The sequence below is a fragment of the Piliocolobus tephrosceles genome, chromosome 17, assembly GCF_002776525.5.
Source record: "Piliocolobus tephrosceles isolate RC106 chromosome 17, ASM277652v3, whole genome shotgun sequence".
NCBI classification, from domain to species: Eukaryota; Metazoa; Chordata; class Mammalia; order Primates; family Cercopithecidae; genus Piliocolobus; species Piliocolobus tephrosceles.
Genome location: NC_045450.1, coordinates 28,689,162 through 28,704,910, shown reverse-complemented (window position 1 = coordinate 28,704,910; position 15,749 = coordinate 28,689,162). Strand labels below are relative to the sequence as shown.

The window sequence follows — 15,749 nt, the reverse complement described above, 5'->3', positions numbered from 1 at the left end:
TAGGTCACAAGGAGGCGTCTTTGCGCGCTACGGTAGCCACACTTCCGGCAAGAGCAGCTAGAATCGTTCCGGTGCACATTGAATAGGCGCAGAAGAGAGAGAAAAAGATTCTGCAGCCCTGGCCACAGTACTTTGGTGACACTTTTCGTGGGGCTCCCTGGAAGACTTTTCCTAAGGCAGATGGAGAAAACTTCGTGAAATCCACTCGTTGCTATTAAAGGAAATGTTGTGGAATATAAGCGGACTTAGGTTCTGCAGAGCTTGAGCATGGCCTTTTTGTCCTCCCACCTTCTGGTTCTTGAAGACATTGCCGGTGACCTGGCCCCAGACTAACACGAGGCCGGCGTATACCGGCAGCCTGCCCTGCCTCCCCTTGCCTCAGCACCCACAGAGACCTCTTGCAAGATGCTTCTCTGGCTGGAGGTTCCCCGGGAACTTTCCCTTCCTTCCTAGCTGAGGAAGGTCCCTCACTTCCGCTCGCCGGGCCACCGGTCCCGCCTCCCCGCCCCCCGCTGGGTCCTAGCGCCGGCCTCTCTTTGGCAGGATCCGGGCTCCGTCAGTGCGAGAAGCCAACGCCGACAGCACGGAGTCAGCCCAAGTCTCATCAGGTAGGAAACGCCGGCGGGAAGCCGCAAGGGCCCCGGGCAGACCCCACGCGGCCGCAATCCGAGCTGGCCTCAGTTTCCCTGCGGGCGCCGAGGGCGGGCTGGGTTGGTCCAGCGCGAGCAGCGCGGGCGGGGCGGGCGGTGAGCGGCCCTGGGCGCATTGCGGGCCCAGCAGGTCCTAGAACCCGCCGACTGTCTCCGCGGTTCTGGGCTGCGGACACCCAGGCTTGGCCCGCTCGGCTGTCGTCCCGGCGCGGTGCGGGCCCGGGGGTCCTAGAGCCCGCCATGTTGCGGGCTTTTGTCCCGGCCGCGCGGCCCGCGCTGCAAGGTCCCCGGCGCCGGCGGCCCCCTCCCCGGCCGAGGCCGGGCCACCACTCTCGCGGTCCTAGAGAACGCCATCTTGCAAGCCTTTGTCCCGCATTCGGCCCTCCGTCCATTCATTTGTTCATCCCCTCATCCTTCGTTCAGTCCTGGTTGCCACGTCCTCCGAGGCCACGTTTTCCGAGACTCAAAACGACACAAGTCAACCCAGGGTCCTGCCCTCCAAGGACTGCCTGGCTGGCGGGGGCGCTGCGTACAGACGGTTGCGAGGAGCGAGGAGCTCCGGGTTTCTGCAACTCTCGGCTCCTCGGCGCGCTTCGTAGGCCCCACCGCCCTTCAAACTCCCACAAACATCAGGGACCCCATTTTACTGATGAGGGAACTGAGGCCCAGAGCGGCGTGGGGCCCTTACCTCTCTACTGCCATTAAGTATTCCTGAGGGCACTGGGGAAGGGGGTTCTTGAAGAATGTAAAGGGGCTTTCCCGTTGGAGAAGGCAGGCAAGGGCTCCCGAGCCCAGAAAACTGCATCTAGAGGCGGAGGGTTGAGAATTGTGGCTGGAGGTTCGGTCGCTGCCGGGAGGAGGACTCTGTCGCTGTAGCTGAGGCTGGAAAAGTAGGTTGGGATCAGGTTGTGAACTGGCCGGGTTGGCGGCCTAGGAGATGATTAACGCTCATTTCTGCAGGGTTCATCTGCTCTAGAGATGGGAAGATTGAGGTGCCTCCTTTTTCTCTTCAACCCTGCCCCAGGGTCCTAGCCTAGGATTTTTGGAAATTGAATCTCTGCTTGCCTAGTGAGACAATAGAACTTCATCCGGTTCCTAAGCCAGTAGTGAAGCAAAGCAAGGCTTCATCGCCACGACAGGGAGCCCACTGTGGGATATTGGGGCAATAGTTGGGCCTTGTGGACTTGGAAAGGTGGAAGAATTCAGTTAATAAACAGTTATTGGTGGACATTCTCACAAACTCCTACTGTGCAGGAGGCAGAGGCTACAGACCTGGGTTCAAATTTCATCTGAGGTTGATTCCTTCCATTTGTTTTGGGTCACCACACACGGTTCTGGGTGTAGACGATGCAGATAATCAGTTTCCTAGCTCTTTGCCAGCCTGGACTCTGGTGCTGGGGATGGAGAATTAACAGCCAAACCATAAGATGTGTAATGCTAGCAAAGCAATAGTCAGGGCTCAGAGAGCAGGTGTCTGGGATTTGAACACTGGCTGGGACCGTGACTAGTTAGCTTGTTTCTTTATGGTGTCACTTCTCATAAGAACACTAATCCTGTTGGACCAGGGTCACACCCTTATGATGTCATTCCACTTTAATTACTTCCATAAAGGCCTTATCTCCAAATACAGTCACAATGAGAGTTAGAATTTGAATATATGAACGGACAGGGAACACAAACATTCACTCATAACGAACTTCTAGGCAGCTGTGGAATTGGCTTGAGTAGTTGAGTATTACCCACAAAGTGCTTAGAATGATACCTTGTCCATGGTAAGCTTGCAAGGAGTATTGTCCAGATGACACCATAAAGGAAATTAGAGAGGAGGGGGCTAGTCGCTGTGGCTCATGCCTGTAATGACAGCACTTTAGGAAGCCGAAGTGGAGGAGTACCTGAAGCCAGGAGTTCTCGAGACCAGTGTGGGCAGCATAGTGAGACCTCTATCTCTACATACAAAGAATTTTTAATAAATTAGCCAGGTGTGGTGGTGGGTGCCTATAGTCCTAGCTACTCAGGAGGATTGCTTGAGTGCAGGAATTCCAGGCTGGAGTGAGCTATGATTGAGCCACTGCATAAAGACCACGCACGGTGTCTCACGCCTGTAATCCCAGCACTTTGGGAGGCCGAGGCGGGTGGATCACTTGAGGCCAGGAGTTCGAGACCAGCCTGGCCAACATGGTGACACCCTGTCTCTACTAAAAATACACAAGTTTGCCAGGTGTGATGGCTTTCGCCTGTAATCCCAGCTACTCGGGCGGCTGAGGCTGAAGAATCACTTGAATCCAGGAGGTGGAGGTTGCAGTGAGCTGAGATCCAGCCACTGCATTCCAGCCTAGGCAACAAAGACTTTCTCTCAAAGAAAATAAATAAATTAAAATAAATAGGTGGGGCATGGTGGCTCAAACCTGTAATCCCATCTCTTTGGGAGGCCAAGGCGGGTGAATCACCTGGGGTCAGGAGTTCCAGACCACCTGGCCAACATGGCGAAACCCCATCTCTACTAAAAATACAAAAAATTAGCTGACTTTGGTGGCAGGCGCCTGTAATCCCAAATACTTGGAAGACTGAGGCAGGAGAATTACTTGAACCCGGGAGGCAGAGGTTGCAGTGAGCCGACATGGCGCCATTGCACTTCAGCCTGGGCAACAGAGTGAGACTCTGTCTCAAAAAATAATAATAATAATAAATAATAAAATAAAATAAATAAAAATAAGCCAGGTACAGTGACTCATGCCTGTAATCCCAGCACTCTGGGAAGTGAAGGCCATGGATCAGTGGAGGTCAGGAGTTCGAGACCAGCCTGGCCAACATGGTGAAACCCCATCTCTACTAAAAATACAAAAAATTAGCCGGGCACGGTGGTGGACGCCTGTAATTCCAGCTACTCGGGAGGCTGAGGCAGGAGAATCTTGTGAACCAGGGAGGCGGAAGGTTGCAGTGAGCAGAGATCATGCCATTGCACGCCAGCCTTGGTAACAAGAGCGAAACTCTGTCTCAAAAATAAATAAATAAATAAAAATAACAATTTTTAAAAAGGAAAGAGGGCCGGGCGCGGTGGCTCATGCCTGTAATCCCAGCACTTTGGGAGGCCAAGGTGGGTGGATCACTTGAGGTCAGGAGTTCAGGACCAGCCTGGCCAACATGGTGAAATCCTGTCTCTACTAAAAATACAAAAATGAGCCAGATGTAGTGGCGGGTGCCTATAAATCCCAGCTACTTGGGAGGCTGAGGCAGGAGAATCGTTTGAACCCAGGAGGCAGAGGTCGCAGTAAGCAGATATTGTACCATTGCACTGAAGCCTGGGTGACAGAGTGAGACTCCATCTCAAAAAAAAAAAAAAAAAAGGGCCGGGCGCGGTGGCTCACACCTGTAATCCCAGCACTCTGGGAGGCCAAGGTAGGCGGATTATGAGGTCAATTGATCGAGACCATCCTGGCCAACATGGTGAAACTCCATCTCTACTAAAAATACAAAAATTAGACAGGTGTGGTGGCGGGCACCTGTAGTCCCAGCTACTTAGGAGGCTGAGGCAGGAGAATTGCTTGATAGATAATCGTGAAATTCTGTCAGAAAAAAAAGAGGAGTAGACAGAAGGCGATTATCAGGGTAAAGATAGCATTGGGAAAGGTAGTCATTCAATGCTCCTTGGTTGGTTAAAAAGGGAAAAAATTAGAAATATTAAAAGGCGGGGGAAAAGGAAAGGTGGTCAAGAAAGCTCTTTTTGAGGAGGTGACTGGGAGCTGAGATCCAAATAAAACCAAAAAGACAGCTACACAAAGATCATGGGAGAAGAGTGGCTCAGACAGAGGGAACTGCTAGCGCCACGGCCCTGAGGTGGGAAGGAATTTAGCTCTTTGAGGAGAAGAAAGGGGGCCTCTGTGGGTAGAGCCCAGTGGGCCGGGGAGAGGAGTGGGAGGTGAGGTAGGCAGGGTTTTGTGTTTGTGTGTGTGTATTTTTAGTAGAGATGGGGTTTCGCCATGTTGGCCAGGCTGATCTCAAACTCCTAGCCTCAAGTGATCTGCCCGGGTAGGCAGGATTTAGATGGTTTAGGGCTCTGCTGGCCATGGAAAAGATATTGGTCTTTTTCCTGGGAGCAGTGGAAAGTCTCATGATTCAACCTGGGGGAGAGAATGGAGAGTGGTTGAGAGTCCTGCCCAGGAGCCTGGAGACTTGGGTTTGAGTCTGGCTCCTTGACCAGCTGTATGTCCTTGTGTATGTTTTTTCCTTTGTGGGGGCCTTAATATCAATATCTGAAAAAGAGGTGTAGTGAACATTTAAAATGCTCCTCTCCTAAGAGCTGTGGAGACCTAAGGATGTGTGTTTGGTTCTTAAGTATTGGTTGGGCCGGGCACGGTGGCTCACACCTATAATCCCAGCACTTTGGGAGGCTGAGGTGGGAGGATCACTTGAACCCAGGCGTTCTAGACCAGCCCAGGCAACATAGCAAGACTTCATCTCTACTAAAAATAAAATAAAAATTAGCCAGGCATGGTGGTGCATGCCTGTAGTCCCAGCTACTTGGGAGGCTGAAATGGGAGGATTGCTTGAGTCTGGGAAGTCAAGGCTGCAGTGAGCCATGATTGCACCACTGCACTCCAGCCTGAGCGACAGAGTGAGACCATGTTTCAAAACCAAACAAACAAACGAAAGTATTGGCTGGAATGATCCAGAGTGTATTTAAAATACAGATTCCTGAGGCCTATCTCAAGCTCTTTAAAAAATATAGATAGATAGATAGATAGATAGATAGATAGATAGATAGATACACACACACACACATATGTTTAATGGTGGGATGTTAGACGGAAACCTACCTGGCCTCTTTGTGTAGCTGGGCACATGCTGAGACCAACCTGGCACTCCCCTACGTTTTCCCCTGGGAAGTGCTGTGGCAGGAGGGATTTGCCCCTCCAACTACCTGGTGTCTGACTCACAGATAGGGAGGCTGAGACCCAGAGCTGGCAAGAGGCAGTAGAAGGACCAGAGCTCAGAACCACTGGGTCAAGCCCTCTGAGAGGGAAGCAGAGACATAAATGGTGCCGGACAGGGTCTCAAGGCAGTTCTGCAAGGATGAGAGAAGACACAGGTATGACCTGAGCCCAGGGTTCTGGTCACTGCGGGGCTGGCCAAGGTAGCAGACAAGCCTAAGAGGCCCCAGACCTCTGAGCAAGACCCCAGCAACTTAAGGCAAATTAAACACCTGGACCGAAGTCCCAGCTGCTTAGGTTACCCATTGAGGGACCATGGGCAAGTCACTTAACGCTTGGAACCTCAATTTATTCCTCTGTAAAGTAGGGACAAGAATTCCTATCTCAGGAAGCTATAAGACATTAAATTAAATAAACTAGCACACCCAGCAATGTGTCTGGCTCTGAGAAGACTCTCTGATAATTGAGGACAGTAATTATTCTTGACTCATTCATTCCTCACGCAACCCTGTCAGGTAAGTACTATCATTACCTCCATTTTTCAGATTAGAAAACTGAGGTTCTGAAACATGCAGTACATTACACAAGGTCACATCAGCTGGGAAGTGATGGAGGCAATATTTGAAGCCAGACAGTTTGGCTTCAGGGACTGGGCACTTAACAAAATACTGAACCATTTCTCTGGACCTCGGTTTCCTTATCTGTGAAAATGGAATAATAGAACTTTCCTCATGGGGTTGCCATGAAGGGTAAGCGAGCTAATACACATAAGGAGTTTAGGATACTGCCTGGTATTTGGCAAGTGCTCAGTAAATGTGCGCTATCTTTTTTTTTATTTTTTTTATTTTTTTTTGAGATGGGGTCTCACTCTGTTGCCAGGCTGGAGTGCAGTGGCACGATCTTGGCTTACTGCAACCTCTATCTGTTTGGGCTCAAGCATTCCTCCTACCTTAGCCTTCTGAGTAGCTGGGAGTACAGGCATGCACCACCATGCCTGGCTAATTTTTGTATTTTTTGTAGAAATGGGATTTTGCTATATCGCCCAGGCTGGTCTTGAACTCCTGGGCTCAAGGGATCCACCTGCCTTGTCTTGAACTCCTGGGCTCAAGCGATCCACCCGCCTTGGTCTCCCAAAGTGCTAGGATTACAGGTGTGAGCCACTGAACCTGGCCCGAGCTATCATTTTTATTAAGGAGGAACTTTATCAGGCAGACTCTCCAGAAACCATCTGGAAGAGAGGTAGTGAGTACCTCATCCAGAAATAGGGAGGGATCCTTTGGAAACTGTAGGAAGAATTCAAGTCATCAGGAAGGTTAGAATTCAATCCCTTTAACTCATCTTCAAGCCCCAGGATGGATGGATGGATGGATTGATTGATTGATTGATTGATTGATTCAGTGTCTTGCCCTGTCTCATAGGCTGGAGTGTAGTGGTGCAGTCTTGAACTTCTGGGCTCAAGCAGTCCTCCCACCCCAGCCTCTCAAGTAGGCAGGACTATAGGCGCATGCCACCACACCTGGCTAATTTTTATTTTTAGTAGAGATGGGGTCTCGCCAGGTTGCCCAGGCTAGAGTGCAGTGGTACGATCATAGTTCACTGCAGCCTCGAACTCCTGGGCTCAAGGGATCCTCCCGCCTCAGCCTCCCACGTAGCTGGGACTTCAGGCGCATGCCACCACACCTGGCTAAGCCCCAGGATTTAGCGGGAAAAGTGAAATAACCAAGTGAGAATAAAATGGAGTTTTGTGGGATTGGGGCCAAACCCAAAGGGGAGATGCCTGAGGAGCCTCCTGGTGGAAGTGGGGCTCCAGTGAAGGACTTGTCAGATTTGGAACAAGCAGGAAGGACCTGGGGATTTGCATGGTATGGTGGAAGCCATGGAAAGTTCCTGAGCAGGGAACAGGAAACATCATACAGTACTTCTGGGAGAAGACCGGCTGCATGGGGTTGGGGAGGGAGGGCAGCGTGCAGGCCTGAGGCCGGGACTTCAGGCAGAAGGGTGCTGACTCTAAGGATGTGGCCCTTGCCATGCCTCAGGGGCTCCTGTGTCCTCCCTGGGTCAACCAGGTAAGCTGTTTCTCCCACCTTTTCCTGGCATAAGGGGCCCTGAGTCTCTGTATTTCCCCTAGCATCCTCGTGGCTCAGCTCAGTTTCCTCCTCCTCCTCAACCCGTGTCGTAACTTAGAAGCCACCAACCTCTAAGGTGTCCAGATGAGGAAATAGGCCTATAAACAACACTCATTTCACTGAGGTCTCATAGTAATCCATGGGGCTGGAAGTAGAATGTAGGCCTCCTAGCCTCTGGGCACACCTGGCTCCCTGCAGCCCCCACTCCTCAGACCCCTTCCCCCAGCAGCAGCTGCTGAGCACTCCTTAAGTGGATCTGCCCTAATCCTCTTCCCTTCATCCCCCAGGGAGGATGAGCTGGTGTTAAGACTAATACAGCCGTTAATCCTGTTTCCTCCCAGCCATGATCCCCAGGAGCAGCTGGGTGGAGGGCGTCTGGGTTCTGGACCAGAAAGTAGGGATCTCAGCTAGAGCTGGTATGCCAGGAGGCCACGTTAGATCAGGTACATCAGTTATGACTCAGAAACAGGCTTCTAGCTGCTAGCAATGGCTCAGGCTGCCTTGAGAGTGATTCTCCATTACCAGAGTTGTGGGAACAGGCCAACGGGGATTCCAGAGCAGAGGGTGGACAGATTCCAGTCTGGGGCGGAGGCCCGTACAGCTGTGCAAGGGCAGCATTCTGTGTGAACAGTTGCTGTCTCTGAGGGGCTAACCATTCAGAGGAGGAAAGAAAACACAGATGCTGGGGACCTGTCATTTCCAGACAGTGCCAGCTACTAGATTTAGCCCATTGGCTTTTCTGGTCCCAGGTCTGTCTTTTCTGGGCGCTTGGAGACCTTCAGGCCAGGCCCACGTCTGGGTACACTCTTCATCCTGACATAGTTCTTGGACACTGAGCTGAAGAAGGAAGATGGTGAGACAGATGGAACCTGGACCTCTGGGAATGCCACAGTGTTTGGAAAAGCCTGGAGATTGAGGAGGGAAGTATAGGTGAATCTTTTGTGACCCCCAGCCTCCTTTCTTAGTGGCTCTACGGTCACTTGGTCCAACTCCTTTCTTCAGTGAGCAGTTCAGGGAGGAAACGAACACAGGGTGTCAGAGCCAGGAATGCTGGGCAGGAAGGATGTGGGGGTTCCGAGGTGAGAAATGCAGATGAGATAGGGTTCTCTCTGAGGCCTTGAAGAGTGGCGAAGGTATGTGGCTTTGGTCTAACTTTGCTTCTCTTGCAGGGAAACTCCATTCACCGAGGCCATGGAAGTGGAGGCTGCAGAGGCCCGGTCCCCAGCCCCCGGCTACAAGCGCTCTGGCCGCCGCTACAAGTGCCTGTCCTGTACCAAGACATTTCCAAATGCGCCCAGGGCAGCGCGCCACGCTGCCACACACGGGCCAGCAGACTGCTCTGAGGAGGTGGCTGAGCTGAAGCCAAAGCCGGAGACAGAAGCTAAGGCAGAGGAAGCCAGTGGGGACAAGGTGGCAGGCTCCGCGGCTAAGCCTAGGCCCTATGCGTGTCCGCTGTGCCCCAAGGCCTACAAGACGGCACCCGAGCTGCGCAGCCACGGGCGCAGCCACACGGGAGAGAAGCCCTTTCCGTGCCCCGAGTGCGGCCGCCGCTTCATGCAGCCCGTGTGCCTGCGCGTGCACCTGGCCTCCCACGCTGGCGAACTGCCCTTCCGCTGTGCGCACTGCCCCAAGGCCTATGGCGCACTCTCCAAGCTCAAGATCCACCAGCGCGGCCACACGGGCGAGCGGCCCTATGCCTGCGCTGACTGCGGCAAGAGCTTTGCTGACCCTTCAGTGTTCCGCAAGCACCGGCGTACTCACGCTGGCCTGCGGCCCTACAGCTGTGAGCGTTGCGGCAAAGCCTACGCCGAGCTAAAAGACCTCCGCAACCATGAGCGGTGAGGATGCCTTCCGGGGCGGGGCGACAGCGTTGCTGCGGCCAATGGGGCCTGGGGTTGAGTCTCAGGGTAAAGTGAGCCAATGGGAAGGTGGGTGGGGCAGATCCAAGGGGAGGGGCTCGGCATGTGGGAGAAATTGATGACCATGATTGGGCAGAGGTGGTGACCGCCTTGAGGTGGAGCCCTGATAATGGGATTGGGTCAGATTGGCATCCGTTGCAGGCCAGCTGGAAAGGGTAGGGTTTGGAGTTGGGCAGTTCTGAGGGTCTGGTGGAGACCAGGAGGTGTGAGTGGGGCTGGGTTTGTCTAGGTCATTTTTTTTTTCTCAGCCTCTACATTAATGACACGTTTCTTGGCTGGGTACAATAGCTCACGCCTATAATTCCAACCCTTTGGGAGGCTGAGGCAGGAGGATCGCTTGAGCCCAAGAGTTCAAGACCAGCCTGGGCAACATAGCAAGCCTTGTCTCTATAAAAATAAAAAAATTACCCGAGCGTGGGGATGTACACTTCTAGTCCCGGGTACTTGGGAGGCTAAGGTGGGAGGATGGCCTGAGCCCAGGAGGTCGAGGCTGCAGTGAGCCATGATCAGGCCACTGCATTCCAGCCTGGGGAACAGGGGAAAAAAAAAAAAAGGCAGGGGACGCATATCTTGGTTTTTGAGGGGTTTTCTTTGTTTGTTTTTTGAAACGGAGTCTCCCTCTTGTTGCCCAGGCTGGAGTGCAATGGTGTGATCTTGGCTCACTGCAACCTCTGCCTCACGGATTCAAGCGATTCTCCTGCCTCAGCCTCCAGAGTAGCTGGGATTACAGGCATGCGCCACCATGCCCGGCTAATTTTGTATTTTTAGTAAAGATGGGGTTTCTCCGTGTTGGTCAGGCTGGTCTTGAAATCCCGACCTCAGGTGATTCGCCTGTCTCGGCCTCCCACAGTGCTGGGATTACGGGCGTGAGCCACTGCACCTGGCCATTATCTTGGTCTTTTTTTTTTTTTTTTTTTCTTGAGACGGAGTCTTGCTCTGTGGTCCAGGCTGGAGTGCAGTAGCACCATCTTGGTTCACTGCAAGCTCCGCCTCCCGGGTTCACGCCATTCTCCTGCCTCAGCCTCTCGAGTAACTGGGACTACAGGCGCCCGCCACCACGGCCGACTAATTTTTTGTATTTTTAGTAGAGACTGGATTTCACCATGTTAGCCAGGATGGTCTCGATCTCCTGACCTCGTGATCCACCGGCCTCGGCCTCCCAAAGTGCTGGAATTACAGGCATGAGCCACCGTGCCCGGCCCATATCTTGGTTTTTAATGTGCAGAGACGGGTCTTTGGAATAGACACCCAGCCAGCCTGAAGGCTTCTTTCTCTGGGGTGCAGCAATGTGGCTCTTAGGGGATTAAGCCTAGGCCCCCACGGATGGTTGGGGAACCCCTAAAGTACAGCCCAGACAGGCAGTGGGGTCAGGTTATGGGGTCTGTCGCCTTCATGCCGAGTCCTCCACTTGCAGGTCCCACACCGGCGAGCGCCCCTTCCTCTGCTCCGAGTGCGGGAAGAGCTTCTCCCGCTCATCCTCTCTCACGTGCCACCAGCGCATCCACGCAGCACAGAAGCCCTACCGCTGCCCGGCCTGCGGCAAGGGCTTCACGCAGCTCAGTTCCTACCAGAGCCATGAGCGCACACACTCGGGGGAGAAGCCCTTCCTGTGCCCGCGCTGCGGCCGCATGTTCTCCGACCCCTCGAGCTTCCGGCGCCACCAGCGTGCGCATGAGGGGGTGAAGCCATACCACTGCGAGAAGTGCGGCAAGGACTTCCGGCAGCCGGCTGACCTGGCCATGCACCGGCGCGTGCACACGGGCGACCGGCCATTCAAGTGCCTGCAGTGTGACAAGACGTTCGTGGCGTCCTGGGACCTCAAGCGGCACGCGCTGGTGCACTCTGGCCAGCGGCCCTTCCGCTGCGAGGAGTGCGGGCGAGCCTTTGCCGAGCGTGCCAGCCTCACGAAGCACAGCCGGGTGCACTCGGGGGAGCGCCCCTTCCACTGTAACGCGTGCGGAAAGTCCTTTGTGGTGTCATCGAGCCTGAGGAAGCACGAGCGGACCCATCGAAGCAGTGAGGCCGCGGGGGCGCCCCCTGCACAGGAGCTGGTGGTGGGGTTGGCGCTGCCTGTGGGCGTGGCAGGCGAGGGCTCAGCCACCCCAGCAGCAGGGGCGGGGCTAGGGGACCCTCCAGCAGGGCTGCTAGGGCTGCCCCCAGAGTCAGGTGGTGTGATGGCCACACAGTGGCAGGTGGTGGGCATGACGGTGGAGCATGTAGAATGCCAGGATGCCGGCGTCCGGGAGGCTCCTGGTCCCCTGGAAGGGGCAGGCGAGGTGGGGGGTGAGGAGGCTGATGAGAAGCCCCCCCAGTTTGTGTGCCGAGAGTGCAAGGAGACCTTCTCCACAATGACACTGCTGCGTCGGCACGAGCGCTCACACCCGGAGCTCCGGCCCTTCCCCTGCACCCAGTGCGGCAAGAGCTTCTCTGACCGGGCTGGGCTGCGGAAACACAGCCGCACTCACAGCTCAGTGCGCCCCTACACCTGCCCCCATTGTCCCAAGGCCTTCTTGAGTGCCAGCGACCTGCGCAAGCACGAACGTACCCACCCTGTGCCCATGGGGACCCCCACACCCCTGGAGCCCCTGGCGGCTTTGCTAGGAATACCTGAAGAGGGGCCGGCCTGAAACCCATGACCCCCAGCACCACACTCCGGGAGCCCAGCCCCCATCGGGGGCTTCCTGTACCTCCTTTTGCCTGGCTCTGCTCTTTAGACTCCAGATCCCTACCCCTCAGCAACTAGCTAACCTGTCGCCCAGCTAAGACAGCTGGGACAATGGAGGCTGGCAGCAGCTGAGACGTGACTGTCTAGGAGTAACACTCATTAAAGCTTTCATTTTGGCACCAGGTCGTCTTCTGTGTTCTGGTTAGGAGTGAATGGGTGGGAGTTTGGGCATCAGATAAGGTTCAGCGGAGACCCCTGGATCCACAGATATGAAACTAGAAGGGTCTTTGGACACAGTTTCCCAAAGTATGTTTCAGGATGTCTAGTGACAACAGGTTCCATGGGCAGTAAGAAAGGAAATTCCCTGTGCCCTTCTTGGGATTCTTAGTGATCAAAAGTGGGCTGAGGTGGCCCTGGAGGAGCAGTGCCTCTGGCAGCCGGGAGCTGGCATCTCCAGGCCCACTGACCCCTTGTGAGAGCCTGGGACTTAGGAATCTGCCCACAAAAGGGGTATTGTTCATTAAAATCTACCCATTTCCTTATAGAAAATATGTCTTCATGCCAGGTGCAGTGGCTCAAGCCTGTAATCCCAGCACTTTGGGAGGCCGAGACGGGCGGATCACGAGGTCAGGAGTTCGAGACCATCCTGACTAACATGGTGAAACCCCGTCTCTACTAAAAAATACAAAAAGCTAGCTGGGCGAGGTGGCGGGCGCCTGTAGTCCCAGCTACTCGGGAGGCTGAGGCAGGAGAATGGCGTAAACCTGGGAGGCGGAGCTTGCAGTGAGCTGAGATCCGGCCACTGCACTCCAGCCCGGGCGACAGAGCGAGACTCCGTCTCAAAAGAAAAAAAGAAAGAAAATATGTCTACAGGCCAGGTGTGGTGGCTCACACTTGTAATCCCAGCACTTTGGGAGGCCCAGGCGAGTGGATCACGAGGTCAGGAGATGGAGACCATCCTGGCTAACACAGTGAAACCCCATCTCTACTAAACTACAAAAAAACTAGTCGGGCATGATGGCAGGCACCTGTGGTCCCAGCTACTCAGGAGGCTGAGGCAGGAGAATGGCATGAACCCAGGAGGCGGAGCTTGCAGTGAGCCAAGATCACACCACTGCACTCCAGCCTGGGTGACAGAGCGAGACTCCATCTCAAAAAAAAAAAAACTATCTATTTAAGTCACAGTTAATTTGCGTCTCTGTTATATGCAGCAATACGCATACACAAACTAATTCAGAATTTTCACTTACTATTATGATTCTTTTTGTTTTGTTTTGTGTTTGAGATGGAGTTTCGCTCTTGTCACCCAGGCTGGAGTGCAGTGACATGATCTCAGTTCACTGCAACCTCTGCTTCCAGGGTTCAAGCAATTCTCCTGCCTCAGCTTCCCGAGTAGATGGGATTTCAGGCGTACACCATCACACCTGGCTAATTTTTTTTTTTTTTTTTTTAAGATGGAGTCTGGCTCTATGGCCCAGGCTGGAGTGCAGTGGCGTGATCTCGGCTCATAGCAAGCTCCGCCTCCCGGGTTCACGCCATTCTCCTGCCTCAGCCTCCTGAGTAGCTGGGACTACAGGCGCCCACCACCGCACTCGACTAATTTTTTGTATTTTTTAGTAGAGATGGGGTTTCACCATGTTAGCCAGGATGGTCTCGATCTCCTGACCTTGTGATCCTCCCGCCTCAGCCTCCCAAAGTGCTGGGATTACAGACGTGAGCCACCGTGCCTGGCCTTTTTTTTTTTTTAAGTAGAGATGGGGTTCCACCATGTTGACTAGGCTGGTCTCAAACTCCTAACCTCAGGTGATCTGCCCCCTTGGCCTCCCAAAGTGCTGGGATTACAGGCATGAGCCACCACGCCCGGCCTGGACAGCTTCTTTTTAATGCATCTCAGGATGCATGTGAGATTGATATTTACTAGGCACCATGTTGATGCTAGAAGGTCTGGGCGCCACCAGATGTTTTTACAATTCCTGTGAGCAGCTGCTACTAGTTGCCAAATGCCAGCAAGAATCAAGGAGACTCGGCTTCGCTGGGTGTGGTGGTTCATGCCTGTAATCCCAGCACTTTAGGAGGCCAAAGCAGGAGGATGGCCAGAGGTGAGGAGTTCGAGACCTTCTCAGGAGGCTGAAGCACGATATTTGCTTAAACCCAGGAGGCAGAGGTTGCAGTGAGCCGAGATCGTACTACTGCCCTCCAGCCTGGTGACAGAACAAGACTCCATCTCAAAAAAAAAAAAAAAATAGGCTCACTGGTTAGGACCTGAGGGTGAAGAACTCTGAAGAGGGGCAAAGGCGGAGACTTCCTAACATCAGCATAGCTCATTATGGTGTGTCAGTTGTCATGGTGATGGGAAAGGACACCTGAACAGAGGAGCATCCGCAACCCACAGGGAGGCTGCATCTATCAGCTGGGATCCAGTTAGGCTGCAGTAACAGCAACCTCCACCTCTCAGGGACTCACAACACCACGTTGATTTCTCACTCACATCCATGTCCTCCATGGGACCGCTCTGTTCTATGCTATCTTCATTCCAGAGCCCAGTCTGAAGGAAAAGCCTCAAGCTGAAACTTTTCGTCTCCAGACACAGAAGAGAGGAAAGGTAGCAGACCCCATGACGGCTCTTAAAGCTTCCTCGTGGAAGTGGCACATGTCATTTCCACTCAAAGTTCATGGTCTAAAGCAAGCCACATAGCCAAACCTGATGTCAGTGAACTGGGGACATAAAACCATTCTATATAGTGTAATGTAATGGGGAGCCAAGCAAGAAGACACAAGGCAGATGAGAACAGAGGTAGCCTTTATTGGGCTCACGGGCGAGGTTCACCGGTCCCCTAGGAGGAGGGCTGAGGAAGTCGCGCGCAGGGCAGGTATCGGAGCCTTTTATAGGGCAAGGTAGGCGGGGTCTGTAGGTTTCGGTTTCTGAGGAATGAGGTGTCCAGGAGTTTGCGCAGAGCGGGGAGTTTTGGCGGGCTCAGGGTGCTTTTCGCAGGCTGAAAAGTCCTAGCAAAAAGTCCCAGCGGGTAAAGTCCCGACAAGGGGCCCGCCATGTCAGGTGGTACCGCCATGTTGGGTCTAGGTCCCTACCTAACATTCCGACCTCTTTCTAATAAGAAAAAGGGGCGACGTGTTCATCTGGCTGCTTCCTGCTGGTATAGGTCATTGTGGGGTTCTTCGGAGGTCGGAACTCAGGTATAGGGGTGGAGTAGCATCTGATTGACAGTGACCTGGGAGACTTCCTTTATGTAGTCCTGGACAAAGTGGAGGATACAGGGAGCTATGAGTAGCAAGAAGCCAATGATTAGTAAGGGGCTTAGAAAGGGTAGGACCCAAACGGCTGTCGACAACTGCCACCACCCAAATGAGGGCCCCAATCTGTGGTTTCTCTGGTGGAGCCCTTCCCGAATCTTTTCTAGAGTGAGGAGATTGGTTTCTACTAGTCGTGATTCATTGATGTAGTA

At 53.6% G+C, this 15,749-nt stretch overlaps 1 protein-coding gene across 3 annotated transcripts; it reads left to right on the top strand.

Moving 5' to 3' along the window:
- Positions 1-34: 34 nt before the first annotated feature.
- Positions 35-12,467, top strand: ZNF668 (zinc finger protein 668). 3 transcript variants are annotated; one of them, XM_023191060.1, is made up of 4 exons: positions 471-608; positions 8,454-8,557; positions 8,874-9,542; positions 11,038-12,467. In XM_023191060.1, exons 3-4 carry the CDS (start codon positions 8,896-8,898, stop codon positions 12,248-12,250), a joined length of 1,860 nt encoding a protein of 619 aa, XP_023046828.1. In that variant the 5' UTR covers positions 471-608; positions 8,454-8,557; positions 8,874-8,895; the 3' UTR covers positions 12,251-12,467. The 3 variants fall into 3 exon arrangements, with proteins under 3 accessions (XP_023046827.1, XP_023046828.1, XP_023046829.1); XM_023191061.1 differs by having other exon boundaries at positions 8,454-8,634; XM_023191059.2 differs by lacking the exon at positions 8,454-8,557 and having other exon boundaries at positions 35-608.
- Positions 12,468-15,749: the final 3,282 nt, after the last annotated feature.